Raw genomic sequence first — 14,929 nt, forward strand, 5'->3', positions numbered from 1 at the left:
AAATAATATACTATATAGCAGTGAAAACAGTGAACTACAACTTTACACATAATTATGGATGAGTCTCCAAACAATGTGGAGCAAAATGAGGCAATCACGGAACGGTGCAGTATGCTTCCATGTATTTGAACATCTAAAAAAGGCAGTTAACTACGTTGAAGGATACATATCTAGTTGGCAAAATCATAAAGAGAAGCAAAGGAATCATAAACCCAAAATTCAAGATAACATTTCTCTCTGGATTGGAGGGACAAGGATATAATCGGGATCGGGGCAGGGCGAGCACGGGACGGCTTTGTAAGGCATAGGTAATGTTCAGCTTCTTCCCTCTAGTGCTGGGTTCACTGGTTTCTTTTGTGATTGTCCTTTAAATCCTACCTAAATATTTGAGGCGCTCCTTTAGAGGCATCCTAGTTTGCAATTTAAAAAAAGCAGGCAGAGGAAGAGTAAAAATCCACACAAAAAGGGAGTTGATAGATTCCAGAAAAAGTTCTAAAGAAATTAGACTGCACCCTAGAGCATCCTTCCAAGAATCAAGAAGAATATCCTCACTGTTCTCAGTAATTTACTAAATATTAAATCCAAATAAGAAAGAAAAAAAAGCAACTACTCCTGTCAAAACACCTTCAAAGCAGATTGAAAAAGTAGAGTTTGCAATCAAAGGATTAAGGATCAGAAAGGCGTGAACTTCTCAGCAGTCACATGGGCTGCTATTAGAAAATGCAGCAATGTCTCATAAATTAGAATTAGGATACCTCCCAACCTAGAATTCTACAGCTAGCTGAACTACCAAACAAGCGTGAGAATACATATTTATTCAGATACAGGCATTATATGCAAGCTAAAAACAGGCATCTCTTATGCAGACTTTCCCAGCAAACTGTAGAGGAGTGTTCCACAAAATCAGTGAATAAACCAAGAAAAGGATGACACTGGATCCAGGAAACGGGAGCTACAACACGAGAGAGAGGCAATAGGAATCCCCAGAATGACTATGAAGACAGATCCCAGGATCCTAGGATGTCTACAGGACAAGTAGTTCACGCTGGAGTAGGTCAGAAGACATTATGACAGACTCCTTGAAGAAAGCGAAAATGATACGATATCTTACAGGCCCGAGTCACTGGATGAGAGATTTAAACATTTGGAGAATTGAAGAATTGAGGGAATTGGAAGATGAACTTGTGCTAAATACATAAAAAACTAAGAAAATGGCTATACTTAAAAAAAAAAAGGAAAGCAAGTGTTTTTGAGGATATGGAGAAATTGAAATGAAATTGAAATTACTCAGTGATTAAAAACAGAATTAAGTACTCATACATGCTATGACATGGATGAACCTCAAAACATTATGCTAAGTGAAAGAAGCCGGATGCAAAGGTCATAACGTGTGCTTCCATTTGCACAAAGTATCCAGAACATACGAATCCATAGAGAAGGAAAGCAGATCGGTAGCTCTAAGGGGATGGGGTGGGGAGGGAGAGAAGGAGTGACAGCCTAATGGACACAGAGTTTTCTTTTGGGGCGACGGAAATGTTGTGGAATCGGATGGAGGGAGGGGTGGCTGCTCCACATGTTGAATGTGCTAAATGCCATGCACCTGGATTGTGCACTTTCAAATGGTTAATGTGTGAATTTCACCTCAAAAACCAAAAAACTAAGCAAACACACTAACAAGACAGTTATTGCTTCCTAAAAAATTAAAAGTTGTACAGCGAGGGCAAATGAACCATAATTTACTACAAGGTCCAGCTCTGCACAGCATTCATCCATCATGACAATGTAAACAGGTAAACATATGATCTAACCAACTACACGACATGTATCACGAGAGCCGGGAGTGGCAGAGAAAGGCTCCCCCTTCACAGTGTGGATGTGGGCGGGGGCAGACTTAATCGGAGAGAAATGAGGGAAAGTTGTCAAACTACATCCAAACTCAGACTCGAAACCTTCGTTCCACGCACTTGGGAGAATATTTGGTGTGATCTTCTACTGGGTCATCGCCTTCCTTCCAATTCTCCAAACATACTCCACAGGAAAAGCACTGGACTACGTCCTTTACTCCTGGAAGGAACGAATTTCAATCAGTGCCACTGGCATGCGTATTTGTTAAGTGACACAGATAATAACCACAGGCCTTTATTAGCAAAACCCAACTTGCATTTCCAATCAGATTTTGTGACAAAGTCAGAACGTGGGTCACCAATGAGGCAATATTCTATTTAGGACTCTTCTCTCACCAATGGGGTGATGAGCAAGTGGTCACTGAATGCTCCTTGTACCATGCGCTTTGAGGAACACCTCGCCCCATTCCATCCTCCTTCTGTGGGAGCCAGAGACTTGCAAATCAGAATGTGGAGCTGAAGCTCCATGACAGAAGAGATGTTTGTCTGTTTTGCTCCCTAACGCATCTCGTGGACCTGCCTGGCACTCATCAGGCTCTCGATATGTATTTGTTTAATAAACAAATCACAAAGAATATATTTAGAGCTCTGGGAAAAAAATATGAGGGAACGCAGCAGCCCTTGTGTAAATAAGTTCATGAAGATGCCAATGCCTCTTCCTGCGTCATTGCCAGCTTTACTCCACCAGAAACAGGGTCCAGTCTCCTTGTGAGACTGTAATTCTTTGGAAGGAAATCACCATTTGGATCCACCAAAGGATCGAACTAGAAGCGGAGCATCACTGTCTTCCTTCCACTCTTGGACCCCTGTGGGGACTGCAAAGCTAGGGCAGAGGAAGATCTCCTTTTGTGTCTGGACAAAAATATGAGGTTCTGGAGCTTACGAGACCCTAAAAGGGTCAGATGACTCAGATTTGTGGGGAGAAGTGGAGGCTCAGAAGACAGTGGGGACACTGGACAGGCCCTTGAGGAAGGCAGGGAAGAGGAAGACGGAACAGAGAGAGGAGGAGAAGGGGTGGGGCACTGCCCTTCCAAATGCGTAAGATTGGGAGGCGTGAGGACTTTCTGTACCAATGGGATATGTCTGCTAGACAAAGTGACCACATTCTCCTAGTCTGCACTGCTCTGTGATATTTGTGATGCCTGCCTGACCTCTCGGTAAAAGATCTGTGTGGACCTCCACTGTAGCTCAGTGCCTGTGTTCGGTCTGAAGAAGGCCGCGAGGTCCCTAGGGCACAGCATCCATCCTCTGGTCACCTTACTGCCCCCCCGGCGGAGATTCAGCTGAGGGCAACAGGCCACTCTGGACTGCAGAGTGGGACTTCTGGTTGACCAGCAGTTAAAGATGGAATACTGTGAACTGACGGAAGATTCTAAATGCTTAGGAATCAAAGAAGATTTCCTGACTTTCTCTTCCAGGGAGAGTGTGGCAAAGACTGCTATCCACAGTCCCAGTGTCTCTCATTCTTCCATACTAACAGAAACCCCAAGTTGTAGCTGGGCACATTGCCACCCAGGAAAAAGATGAAAAGTCCCAACTCTTCTTATAGCTGAGTATGGCCATCTGACTCTTAAGTTCTGGTGACGGAGACAGAAAAGCGGAAGGGTCATGTGACAGTTTCCAGGGGTGCGGGGAGAAAGGGGTAGAAAGTAAAAGATATGATAATTATTCCAAACAGAATACCTGTATTCACTGTTGGTCCAGACCTTAACGTTTCAAGTTTGGAGCTTCTCTCCCTAAGGGAGGTGTGGAACTGCGAGAGGACTTATGATTCAGGGAGGAAAGGAACGAAGAGAAGAGAGGAGGTTGTTGAGTGTAGATAAACGCAGGCCCAGCCTTGTGAGGCAGATATGGGGTTCCAAGGGGAGCACGGCAAGGGCCTGGTGCAGCTCCTGACTCACCCGTGTAGAAAAGGCCTGCTTTCGCCAGAGCTGCGGCTCCCACGGGGGAGGCATGAGGCCAGTTCTTAAAAGAGTCCAGTCGCAGTTCTTCATTCGCAAAGATGCTGTCACTGGAATAAGCTTGAGTAAAAGGCATATGGTGAGACCAGCGAGCTTTGATGTCACAAGTGCGAGTGTTCAAGTCCTCCCCTCCTATTTACAGATGGACCATGTGACGTGTGGCGTTTGCTTCAATAGAATCGCAGGAGGGGAAAGAAGAAAGGTGTCTAGATGCGGCGGGATTGACCATGTGCTGCCTGTTGGAGCAGAGTGGTGGGTATATGCTGGGTGTACACTACTGTCTTATTTCTGTGTATGTCCAAAATTCTCTGCAATAAAGTATTTCTAAATTCTCTATCATCTAGCATCAGAATAAAATAAGAAAAAGCTAGAAGAGAGTACCCCCCCCCCCACCCCGCCAAGTTAGTGCCAGGATTGGAGAAAGGCAATTTCCTTGTAGCTGCCTTAAGAGCAGACAGATTTATTTCTTCCCTTTGGGGTGTCCACTCTATGGAGTGGCCTCCGTTAGACTTCCGCCTGGTGCTGGCCCCGGGCTTTGGTTCCTGTCTTCTGCACAACATGAGGACTTGAAAATTTATGTTAACTTGGTTCTGCAAATTTCCTTAAGAGGAAAGCTTGTGTCAATGTTTCCCTTAGCCCCAGGATTCCTGCTGTCACTTCATTTTTAATCTGAATATTATTTAATGGATGGCAAAAACCTCAATCCTTTCCTCCTGTGTGTCTCCTTTACTCCCACATGACTATCACACTCACTTCTCACACCAGATGTGTGGCTGTTTTCCCCACAACAGCAAGTAAGTGTCTGACACCAGCTGGGCGTCCTACAATTTAACTCGATTCTGACACTGTCTCCCCTGAGATAGCGTCAGACCCCACAGGGTAAGGGCTCAGTCCCACAGGACTGCTCCTACCCCACTGCAATTATTAGAGTGGCTCACAGAACTCAGGGAAGCACTTACTTAGGTTTACTACTTTGTTAAAGGACATGATAAGGACACAGATGAACAGCCAGATGAAGAGATGCACAGGGTGAGGTCTGGGAGGGTCCCGAGCACAGGAGCCCCCATGCCTGTGGCGTTGGGGTGCGTCACCCTCCCAGCGAGGACGTGCTCACCAACCTGGAAGCTCTCTGGACCTTCCCCACCAGGCTTGATCGATTATTAACTCCGTTTCCAGTCCCTCTGCCCTCTGTGGAGGATGGGGGGTGGGGCTGACAATCCCAAGCTTCTAATCATGGCTTGGTTTCCCTGGAGACAAGCCCCCATCCAGGAAGCACCCAGAGTCACCTCAATAGACCAAGAGATGCTCCTGGTGCTCTTAGCACTGCGGGATTTTCAAGGGCTTCAGGAGCTCGGTGCCAGAGACCAATAGAAATGTTTTCTATTATCTCACACTTAATTTGTCAACAGACACTAATCCATTTAAGGATGTTTTCAAACCATTTTATCCAAAAATTTTGCTTTAAGGGAAGTGGCACTCGAGGACCCAGCCCTGCATATTTCCCGATGCGCATTTATGCTGAAAACCTGAGTCACTCCAGAAGACCAGAAATCCCTTATGAAAATAGTTTTTTAAAAAAATGATTTATGGCACTGTAAAATGAGGAGGGAAATGGAAAGGTTTTTAAAAAAATGAGGAGAAACAAACAGAAAAACGTAACAGAAGAAATGAACAAGCCAAGCCTTTGGAGCATGTCTGAGTCTTTACCTGGCGCCATGGGTACCACCCTCTTGACCCAGGAATTCAGAAAATGTTCTCCCTGAAGGAAAGGGAAATGCCAGTTATCACCTGTTTGACTGGGAGTAGACACCTACCCGTGAATAAAAAGGAAAGAACGTGTCCCCAGAAGTGAAGAGTTTCATTGGCTTGAGTGGCAGGGTTGTTGGAGAATCGTTCCTTTCTTATTTCTATTAATGTTGGAATTTTTTATGCAGTGCAAAAAAACCTGTGACTGGTTGTTTATACCCAACAGAAGCCTTCTCGGGGTACGTTTCCCGAAAACGCAGCTCAAAAGCGGAGATCCGTTGAGACAGCATGGATGTCGTTCAACTGATGGGGAAGGATGAACCACAGGAAGGAGTGACGGGCAAGGATGAGATGCAGGAGGGACTGATGGGCAAGGATGAGATGCAGGAAGGAGTGACAGGGAAGGACGAGACGCAGGAAGGAACCTGGACTCAGCGGGGTGGTAGGTGTTGAACAACTGCCCCTTCTCTGACAAGCACCCGATTCCTTTCTGAGAAAACACTCCTCCGCCACTGTCAGGCCAGGTTCTCTGCGGGTTTCTCGTCTTCTGGGTGACATTAGCCAACGAATTCTTTTTTCACTAAGCCATATGGATTGGCTTTCCTGTCACCTGCCGTGAGGACATCCTCACTACAGAGCATAAAGTGACTGGGTAGGAGCCTGCTGTGGGTGATGGTGCTGGTCCCAACGTATCAGCAGGCCTTCCAAGGGGGCAGCCAAGGGAAGCTGGGCAGGCGGCCTCAGCCTGTCAGGAAGGCAGGCAAGCGATCAAAGGCTGCCCCAGAAAAGGAAATTCCGAGGGCTCTAGTTCAGCAAGAGAAAGTGGTTTTCTTTACTGTGCCAGACGAAGAGCAGGCAAATGAAAGAAGGGAAGGAGAAAGGGGGAGAGCCCATGACAAGGAAAGAATGTCCCCCCACAAGCCAGGTACGAGCCATGAGAATGCCCCCCAAACCAGGCACGGGTTACGAGGCAATCATGCCAACCAGAGGACAAATCTGCCATTACAAATTACCGTGACGCCAACAAACCCCTCGTAGCTTTGAATATACTGGGCAATCTCCTCCGAGGTCTTCTTACTTTGAAGAAATTCACACCTATAATTAATAAATGGAATAAAAATTTACCCCGATACTCTGACATAGTTGTCCTATATCTCTGTTATTGTGGTGAAGGGTAAACAATAAAACTACTGAATTGTATACTTCAAATTGGTGAATTTGGGGCTGGCCCCGTGGCCGAGTGGTTAAGTTCGTCCGCTCCGCTGCAGGCGGCTCAGTGTTTCGTTGGTTCGAACCCTGGGTGCAGACACGGCACTGCTCATCAAACCACACTGAGGCAGTGTCCCACATGCCACAACTAGAAGGACCCACAAGGAAGAATATACAACTATGTACTGGAGGGCTTTGGGGAGAAAAAGAAAAAAATAAAATCTTTAAAAAGAAATGGTGAATTTTATTATACTTCAATAAAAACTGTCAAAAAGTTTACCCCAAAACTTATTTCTGAGAATCATCATTATTCTCATACAATTATTCTTTGTTTCAGTTGGGGCCAACATGTAGAATAATTTAAAATTAAACTTCAGATTATTTTTTCTCTTGAAACAAACTATATAATACAATGAAAGAGACTGATTTACAGTAATATAGGCTGGGGTTTTTCACTGTTTGTTTAATGAAACTCTGGTGACTAAACCTAGTTCCTGTGGTTATATAAAAGTTACCGGCAGTGGGGGGAACTGTATAAAAAAATAATAATATTTCATCTGTTGAACAAAATACATCACCACTTCTTAAAAAAAAAAAACAATGAAAATTAATTTTGAATTTTTTTAAAAAAAGCGTATCAAATACCATCCAAGAAAACACATTCCTTTCCAGGAAAAAGCAGCAATTTTTAGATTAACTTTAAAAAGTCCCTGTAATTCAAATTAAAGGCTCCTTTCCCGTGGTGGTGCAGTAACAAGCGGGCTGGGAGTCAAGAGGCCAGAAGGTTAGTCCCAGTTCTGCCTCTAATGGGGTAGGACCGGTGTTGTCATTATTCTCTTGGAATCGCACGGGAAAATGAACTCCACTTGATGGCTCACACATTGCTTCAGGGCCGCCAGTGCGGGGCAGCCGGGGTCCCCAGGTTCCCGGTGGACAGATCTTCAGGGGTTGTCCTGAATCTGTAGTAACCCACCGAGCACACCAAGGACAGAGCAAGGCCCTGCCCACGTGCTTATGGAGTGAGGAAGCACTCTGTATTGGTACTTTCTGAAAAAACTACAGTAAAATCAACTTACATGTATTGAGTACCACATTTTAAAAGGTGTTACAGTATACTCGGACATTTTTTCCATGGTTTAGAAAAGAGGGGGCTGGCCCCATGGCCTAGTGGTTAAGTTCAGCGGGCTGTGCTTCATTGGCCCAGGTTTGGTTCCCAGGCGCGGGCCTGTACCACTTGTTGGTGACCATGCTGTGGTGGTGTCCCACATACAAATTGAAGGAAGACTGGCACAGATGTTAGCTCAGGGCAAATCTTCCTCAAGCAAAAACAGGAAGATTGGCAATGGATGTTAGCTCAGGGCCAATCTTCCTCAGCAGAAAAGAAAAGAAAAGAAGCAACATGGCCAGTCTGTAACATTGAATTCCAAGCAGCTCAGGAGGGAGCAAGCAACAGGAATCTCAAGGTCCTGAATCCTAATTCCAGCTCTCAGATGGACAGGCTCACCACGAGCTCACAATGATCAAAGGGTGAAAGGTCAAACAGCCATCTTCACTAACATGTGTAGCTTTCACAAGGCCTTCGCTCCATATGCTTTATTTATAACCCTTACAACCACCCACCAGCTGTATCTTACCATTTGCATTTTGCATCCGAGACTCAGAGTCCAGTAGCTTGTCCGGGCTCTGGGGCTTAGGAGGCAGCTCTGTGCAACTCCTCCGCCTCTGTGCTCACCCTGCCCTGCTCCGTATCTGCAGCCCTCAGCCCCTTCCTGCTCTGAGGCTGGTTCTGGACTCACATCTTCTCTCCCGTGCGTCCTACCTTTCCCTCAGCCCTTGTCAGGAAAGGGATGCCATCGCCACTCCAGGAGGACATGCGACTCCAGCTGGTGCCGGTCACATGGTGGCCCATGTGAACGGTGCCCAGTGTGTAACACAGCGACACTGAGCATGTGGCCCTGAGCAGATGTGAATGAAACCTGAGCAGAGACAGGCGCCAAGAGCCAAGAACACTGAGCCCGGGCTCATCCTCACCGGGTGCGTACCCACACGGTGAGCTGGGCACTATGAGTGGTTGGGGGTCTATCCTGACGCGTCAAGGAGCCAGAGTGACATTCAAAGTATTTGCCAGTCTGGCTTTATGCATCCTAATAACTGTCTCATCCCTTGTCAGGAGGGCCTCGCCCTCGCCCTCCGCCCTCCCCTCCTTTCTCCTCTCCCCCTTTGTTCACTTCCTCCCTCCCACCCACCTCTCTCTTTTTTTTTGTTGAGGAAGATTTGCCCTGAGCTAACATCTGTTGCCAATCTTCCTCTATTTTGTATGTGAGCCACCCCCACAGCATGGCCACTGACAGACGAGTGGAGTAGGTCCACACCCGGGAACTGAACCCAGGCTGCCCAAGAGGAGCGCACCCAACTTAACCACTAGGCCACTGGGGCTCACTCTCTTTCTTTTCAATTACAAAATTTAAACATGATAGGAGCGAACAAAGAAAAACGTGCAAATCCCCCTTCCCTCCGTCTCCTGACAGACCCAAACCCAGAGATACCTATTGTTTGGTTTATATCTTCTCATAACTTTTTAAATATGTTTTCAAACAAGTCCGTATATAGGTTGAGTGGTTTTAAACATTTTTTAACATCTTATACTACACATTATTTTGCACATTGCATTTTTCACGTTATCACAGACATCCTTCGTTTCTGTGAGCACGGCTGTCCACGTGCAAGATGACTCATAAACGTCAACACTGCCCAGCTGTTTTGTTGACCTCTGATCCAACCAGCAACTTCTTTGCATGTAGTAGGCGTACGGCAAATATTCGTTAAAGAAATGGAAAATGAACCTGACGGCACTGCTAGATCCGAGCGTTAGGTCACAGGAAACACAGGAAGTAGAGAAACGTTAAATGATGCCATAGAAACACATCCAGCCAAACAGAGGGCAGGGCGTCTCACGGGACAGACCACACGGCTTCTTTCACACACAGATGACAAGAAGGAGAGAGGCCAGGAGGAGGACGCCCGTAAGTGAGAAATCTTAAGAGACACAGAAGCTGTCACACATGGACCTTGTTTGGGGGGGTGGGGGGGTGGACGTTTGAACACTGACTGGGATGTTGGATGATATTGAGGAATTACTGTTAATCCTTTTTAGGAGAGGTAATGATATTGTGGTTATGCTTTTTTAACTTATTTTTATATTTTAGCATTATATACTAAAATATCAACAAGTGACATTGTATGATGTCTGGGGTTTGCTTTGAAATAATCTGATTATTATTATTTCCAGGGGAAAAGTGGACAAGAGATGGATGAACTTTGCTTTGGCGTGTGTTGCTAAGAGTTTGGTATACTGTTCTTTTCTGCATCAAACTTTCCATAGTGAAAGTTTTAAAAATTGTTAAAGGAACGGATCTGTATTTGGCAGATACGAAGTCACGTAGAAAATAATAGTAAATACAGCATTATGAACAATACACTTTGTACATGTGACAAAAATACATGAAAATACACTTTGTTTCCTAAGCAGGGAACTAAAGACTACTGCAATATATAATCAAAACTGCGTTTCTGAAATAAACGGTTTTCATTTGGTGTCTTTTCAGCAGTACGTGAAAGCATTTGTAATAACGTTTTAAACACTAACTTTTCAACTTCCTTTAGACACTATTTATTTACACCACGCCTATGTGAATTATTCTTATTTATTAAGGCAGATCCTGCAATTTCTGCTTGGCAACACGTATCTCAGTATTCGAGACAATAAGACAACATTTAAGAAACTTTTAAAATGATATAACTCAAAATCTTCACCATGCAATCCGGCCTTTCTTGCTTGAACAAATTCTAGAGTGTTCCAATTTTGGGTAGGGAAAGATCAAAACTGAAGGTGCTACTCCGGGAAGGTGACTTGTCTTTAGTTTTGTCCTTAACAACAAAAAAGGATAATTATGAGCAAAAAACATTTATCTACTTACTTGGGGAACCACTTGGCGTGTTCCTTCCAAGGGTCGTCTCCGTCTTCCCAGTTGCCCAAACACCCCCCGCAGGAGAAGCACTGCGCGGCGTCCCGGCTCCCTGCGCGGAGGGCACAGTGAGAGGCTCGGCGGCGCGCGGTGGCCAGAGGGTCGGTCCGGAGCTGGCGCTCTGCGCTCGGAGGAGACGCGCCCGCGCGGCCACCCGCGCATCCTCTCGCCGGCCGAGTCCCCCCCGCAGCCCCGCTGCCCTAAAGGACCACCCGGGACCCCACGCCGCCCGCGGCCGTGCTGCTCGGACAGAACTCAGGCTGCGGGGCGGGGCGGCCCTCCCGACGGCTGGTGCTGGCCGTTGGAGCTGTCAGGGCGCAGGCCGGGGAGGCAGGGGTCCCCCAGCTGCCGAGAAGGACGGCCCGGCCAGAGGGCTGAGCGGTAGTTTGCCATGAAATTTCGCTGGGAACTTGGCACATTTCTTAAACTTTGAGCCCCAGTGACTCGACCGTGACGTGGGGGCAGGGGCAGGTGGTTGGATGAGAATGAGGGCGGCACCCGCGCCAGCATCAGCGGGCGCTCGGGACCGCAGCCGCGGGGACCGCAGCGCGCAGTCGCGTCTATGCGAGCACCGGCGCGTGGACCATTCCGGCCCTGTCGTTCGAGTCAGCCTCGAGATTAAAGCAAGGGAACAAAGCCCCTCCCACGTTGCAGAGATTAAAGAATGGAAGAAATCAGGTGAGAGCAGCCAGAGGAGGGCGGGGAGGAGAGAGGGTCGGGCTGACCAGCCCCTTTGTGTAAGGTCCTAATTTAAGGAAAAGTAACTTTCTTATTTTATATACATTTGGCAAATTAACACGCTGTGCTAACATAAGATAAAGCTAAAGGAAGATTACTACAGTTGAATTTTAATAAAATAGACCTTGTACCTAATATACCACCTTAACAGGTGAGAAAAGAGTCGCAAAACATTGCAACTGAAATACACAACTTAAAACTGGCTAGGGGCGGGGGGTGGGGTCCGCAGCCCCGTGGCTAGTGGTTTAATTCCCACGCTCGCCTTCCGCAGCCCGGGGTTCGCAGGTTCAGATCCCGGGCACAGACCTAGCACCGCTCGTGAAGCTGCGCTGGTGGCAGCGTCCCGCATAAAACAGAGGAAGGTTGGCACAGATGTTAGCTCAGCGACAATCTTCCTCAAGGAAAAAGAGGGAGATTGGCAACAGATGTTAGCTCAGGACAAATCGTCCTCAAGCAAGAAAAGGAAGATTTGCAACAGACAATACTTCAGAAAATGCTTTCGAATGACAGTACCTGTGAAGACAAAGCCGGCAGCGGAGAGCTCCCTTGGGGCTGTCGCTTGGGCATAGAATGGCCAGTCCTTGAAGGATTCGAGTCTGGCCTCCTCCTCTCGGTACCGCGCTGCGTCCCCTCTCAGGGTCCCCGGCGGCTTCCTCACTCTGACCTCGTACTTGGCGACGTTGCCCACGTCTTCGCCCAGCAGGAACCCACAGTCTGGGCGCAGCCTCTTGTGGTCGTCCAGGGGGCGTTTGTGCAGGCTGGCCCCGAACAGGATGAGGCCGCAGCAGAAGCACTGCACCCCCGCCCTGACGCCGGTGAAGTGGAAGCCGGCCGCGGCCATCTCCTGCGGCGTCCACGAGCTGTAGGCCTCGTAGGTGGCAAACGTCTTGAGCCTTTTTGCTTCGCTGCGCATCCGCAAGTTGAAGCCTTGCTGCATTTTCTCTCGTTCTCGCTGCTCCTCTTCCTCCATTTCCTTCGCATACTGCACGGCGTCTATGCCCAGCAGTGCAGACAGCTCCTGGAGCAGCGCGTGGTCGAACCTGGAGTCCCTCCCGGCGGGGGCCTTCTCCTCGGTGGCCATCTCCTGAAAAGGGAGGAAAGCAGGGCGAGGGACGTTTCCACCTGGCCCGCTGGTCCCGAGACGTCTTCCAGGCCCTCTCCTTGCCGTTTCCCTTCTTCTGAGGCGTCCTGGTCTTCCGTGCCGCCTCCAGCCCCGTTCGGAGCTGTCGAGCCGGCGGGTCTGCGGCAGCCTCCCCGCCCTCCCCCCGACAGCAGGGTCCGCGTGGGCCCAGCACGCGAGGCCCTCCCGCCTCAGCACCCACCCTCACTCACGTCAAGGCAGAAAAGAGGGGCCCTCGGCTCCCCGTGCGTCGGGTCCGAGATGCCTGCGCGCGCCCTCCCCACGTGCGGCTCCGCGGAAGGCGCGTCCGGCCGTGCCCGCGGGTGGAGCTGGGCGGCCGCGGTCTGCCACACGCTCGCCAGGTGTTTTCCGTGCCCCCGGCTTTAGGCAGCTCGGCTGATTGCGAATCGGCCGTCTACCTGCATTTCTGCAAAAGTTGCAGCTAATTGAAGACCTTGGTTCAGATCAGGGTGCCCCCCGCTTGGCGGTACCTAGAGCGAGGGAAGAGCTGTGCGCTGTCTGAGTCAGCGGGTGTCCCCAGGGGCTCGCTCAGCCCACAGGGCTACTCAGCTCTCTGACCCAATGGCTCTAGTTTCTCCGTTCTCTCCCGATGCCCTCTCTCTGGGGAGTCTCCACTCTCCTTGGGCATGGCGTTCCTTCCCTCTACAGAGGGACTGGCGGTAGCCTGGTGGCCTGGGCAGCCCATGGCTCGCTCTTACTTACTTTCACTTCCGCCAAAGCAGCCCAAGCCAGCCAAGGCACGGTATTCTCGGCTGACTTCTCCTCTGCCTGAATTTCTGTTTTAACCCATTGAGCTATTTCCTCTGGCTCTACCACCGTCAGATCCCATTGCTGTGCTTTTCCTCTCATCAATAGTGACAGTACTTGAGCGAATTCAAACCAGGGGTGCCTCAGCAGCCAGCCTGGCCTCTGTGGTTCTAAATCTAAATCTTTCTCCCAGTTTCATCTTTCTCCCAAACAAAGCCTCAGCCATCACTTAAATTATAAAGTAAAAAACTGTTTCAGTTATCCCCTCGCAGTGTCATCTTCAGCTCTTAGGACTGGTGATTGAAAACACAAGATTGTACTTGGTATACTTACATAAGACTTTAATCAAGGGAAAGGATAAGAAGCAAGAGGAAAACCAGGCAAGCATCAGAGAGGTCAGACGCCGGGCCTGGGTTCTGGGGGCCTTTCCCAGGTGCACAGGGCGTGCTGCACTCAGGAAGCGACCCACTCGTGTGTGTGCAGGAGCTCTCGGTCCCGGGGAAAGCACCATGCCGTCTGAGGAGGGGTCTCTTATACCCCTCTGGTCATGTGCCCAAACCAGGCTGCAAGACCGGCTCAAAAACAGAAACAAGCGGTGCAGGCTGCCCCGGGGCCGCCTCAGACCCTCACACAGGATTACTGGTTAACCACCAGTTATCACATTTCCTTCTGGTTCAGCCGACAGAAGCACCACGGCTCCGGGCCTCCCGGAGGTAAACTAGGGCCGGGTGGCAGCAGACCAGTGGGGATCAATCCTGGTCCTGAGGCCATTCCTGGAGGAGAGACCTCCCAGCCTCTGCCAGGGTCGTGTTCTTTGACGCCAGGCTAAGGGTGCCAGGAGGTGACGTCGAGGATCTGGGATTCAAACCCAAGTCTGCGTGACCCCAGGGCCTCCAAAGGGAGGAACACGAACCAGAGAAAGGAGATCAGGCCTGGAAGGAACGCACCTGTGCCGGAGCCGGCGATGTACTCACCCGGAGGTCTGTCCGGAGTCCCGGTCAAAGGGAAGGAGGACGTGCAGCCTCGGCACAAATGCCCTTTGTCCTTTACTGGGAAGTACGGGAAGATGTTTGAGGAACTAAAACTCAGAACCGATTGCACAGTTTGCCGAGAAGTCACCAGTCACAGCTTTGGGGGAGTGAGTCAACAGGACCCAAAAGGATTAACAAAACCTAGCGTGTCCCCGAGAGGAAGTGTTTTCCTGTAGCCGGTGTGCTAACACCGGGCAAGGGTTATGGTGCCAGATGAAGTCTTACTTCTTTGATGCCAACAGTTTCTATCTTTCTGGTATCTTTTAGGATTTTCTCTTCTATCCTCGGGGCTGTAAAATTTCACAGCATCGTGTGGAGGTGTGGGTCTTCCCGCATCCATTGAGCAGCCCTCAGGGGGCCTCTGAAGTCTGAGCACGTGGGTCTCCATGCGGCCCTGGGAATTATCTTCTGTGATTTTGTTGAAAAT

General features: G+C 48.9%; 1 protein-coding gene across 9 annotated transcripts in view; it reads right to left on the minus strand.

Annotated features, from left to right (window-relative positions):
- The window catches only part of NAIP (NLR family apoptosis inhibitory protein), a 34,518-nt gene extending 19,946 nt beyond the window's left edge, over nt 1–14,572 (minus strand). For 5 of the 9 annotated variants that reach the window (XM_014851915.3, XM_070517979.1, XM_070517975.1 and 2 more), the window contains exons 1-7: nt 14,446–14,572; nt 12,097–12,667; nt 10,798–10,897; nt 6,625–6,706; nt 5,573–5,624; nt 3,806–3,925; nt 1,965–2,064 (exon numbers count right to left, since the gene is read on the minus strand). In XM_014851915.3, the coding sequence (XP_014707401.3) occupies nt 1,965–2,064; nt 3,806–3,925; nt 5,573–5,624; nt 6,625–6,706; nt 10,798–10,897; nt 12,097–12,664 (1,022 nt within the window). In that variant the 5' untranslated portion in view covers nt 12,665–12,667; nt 14,446–14,572. Of the gene's footprint in view, nt 1–1,964; nt 2,065–3,805; nt 3,926–5,572; nt 5,625–6,624; nt 6,707–10,797; nt 10,898–12,096; nt 12,668–12,915; nt 13,131–13,194; nt 13,220–14,418 lie in introns of those variants that run through there. The other 4 variants (XM_014851914.3, XM_070517976.1, XM_070517977.1 and 1 more) reach the window with 3 other exon arrangements.
- Nucleotides 14,573–14,929: the final 357 nt, after the last annotated feature.

This window comes from Equus asinus, chromosome 9 (genome assembly GCF_041296235.1).
Source record: "Equus asinus isolate D_3611 breed Donkey chromosome 9, EquAss-T2T_v2, whole genome shotgun sequence".
NCBI classification, from domain to species: domain Eukaryota; kingdom Metazoa; phylum Chordata; class Mammalia; order Perissodactyla; family Equidae; genus Equus; species Equus asinus.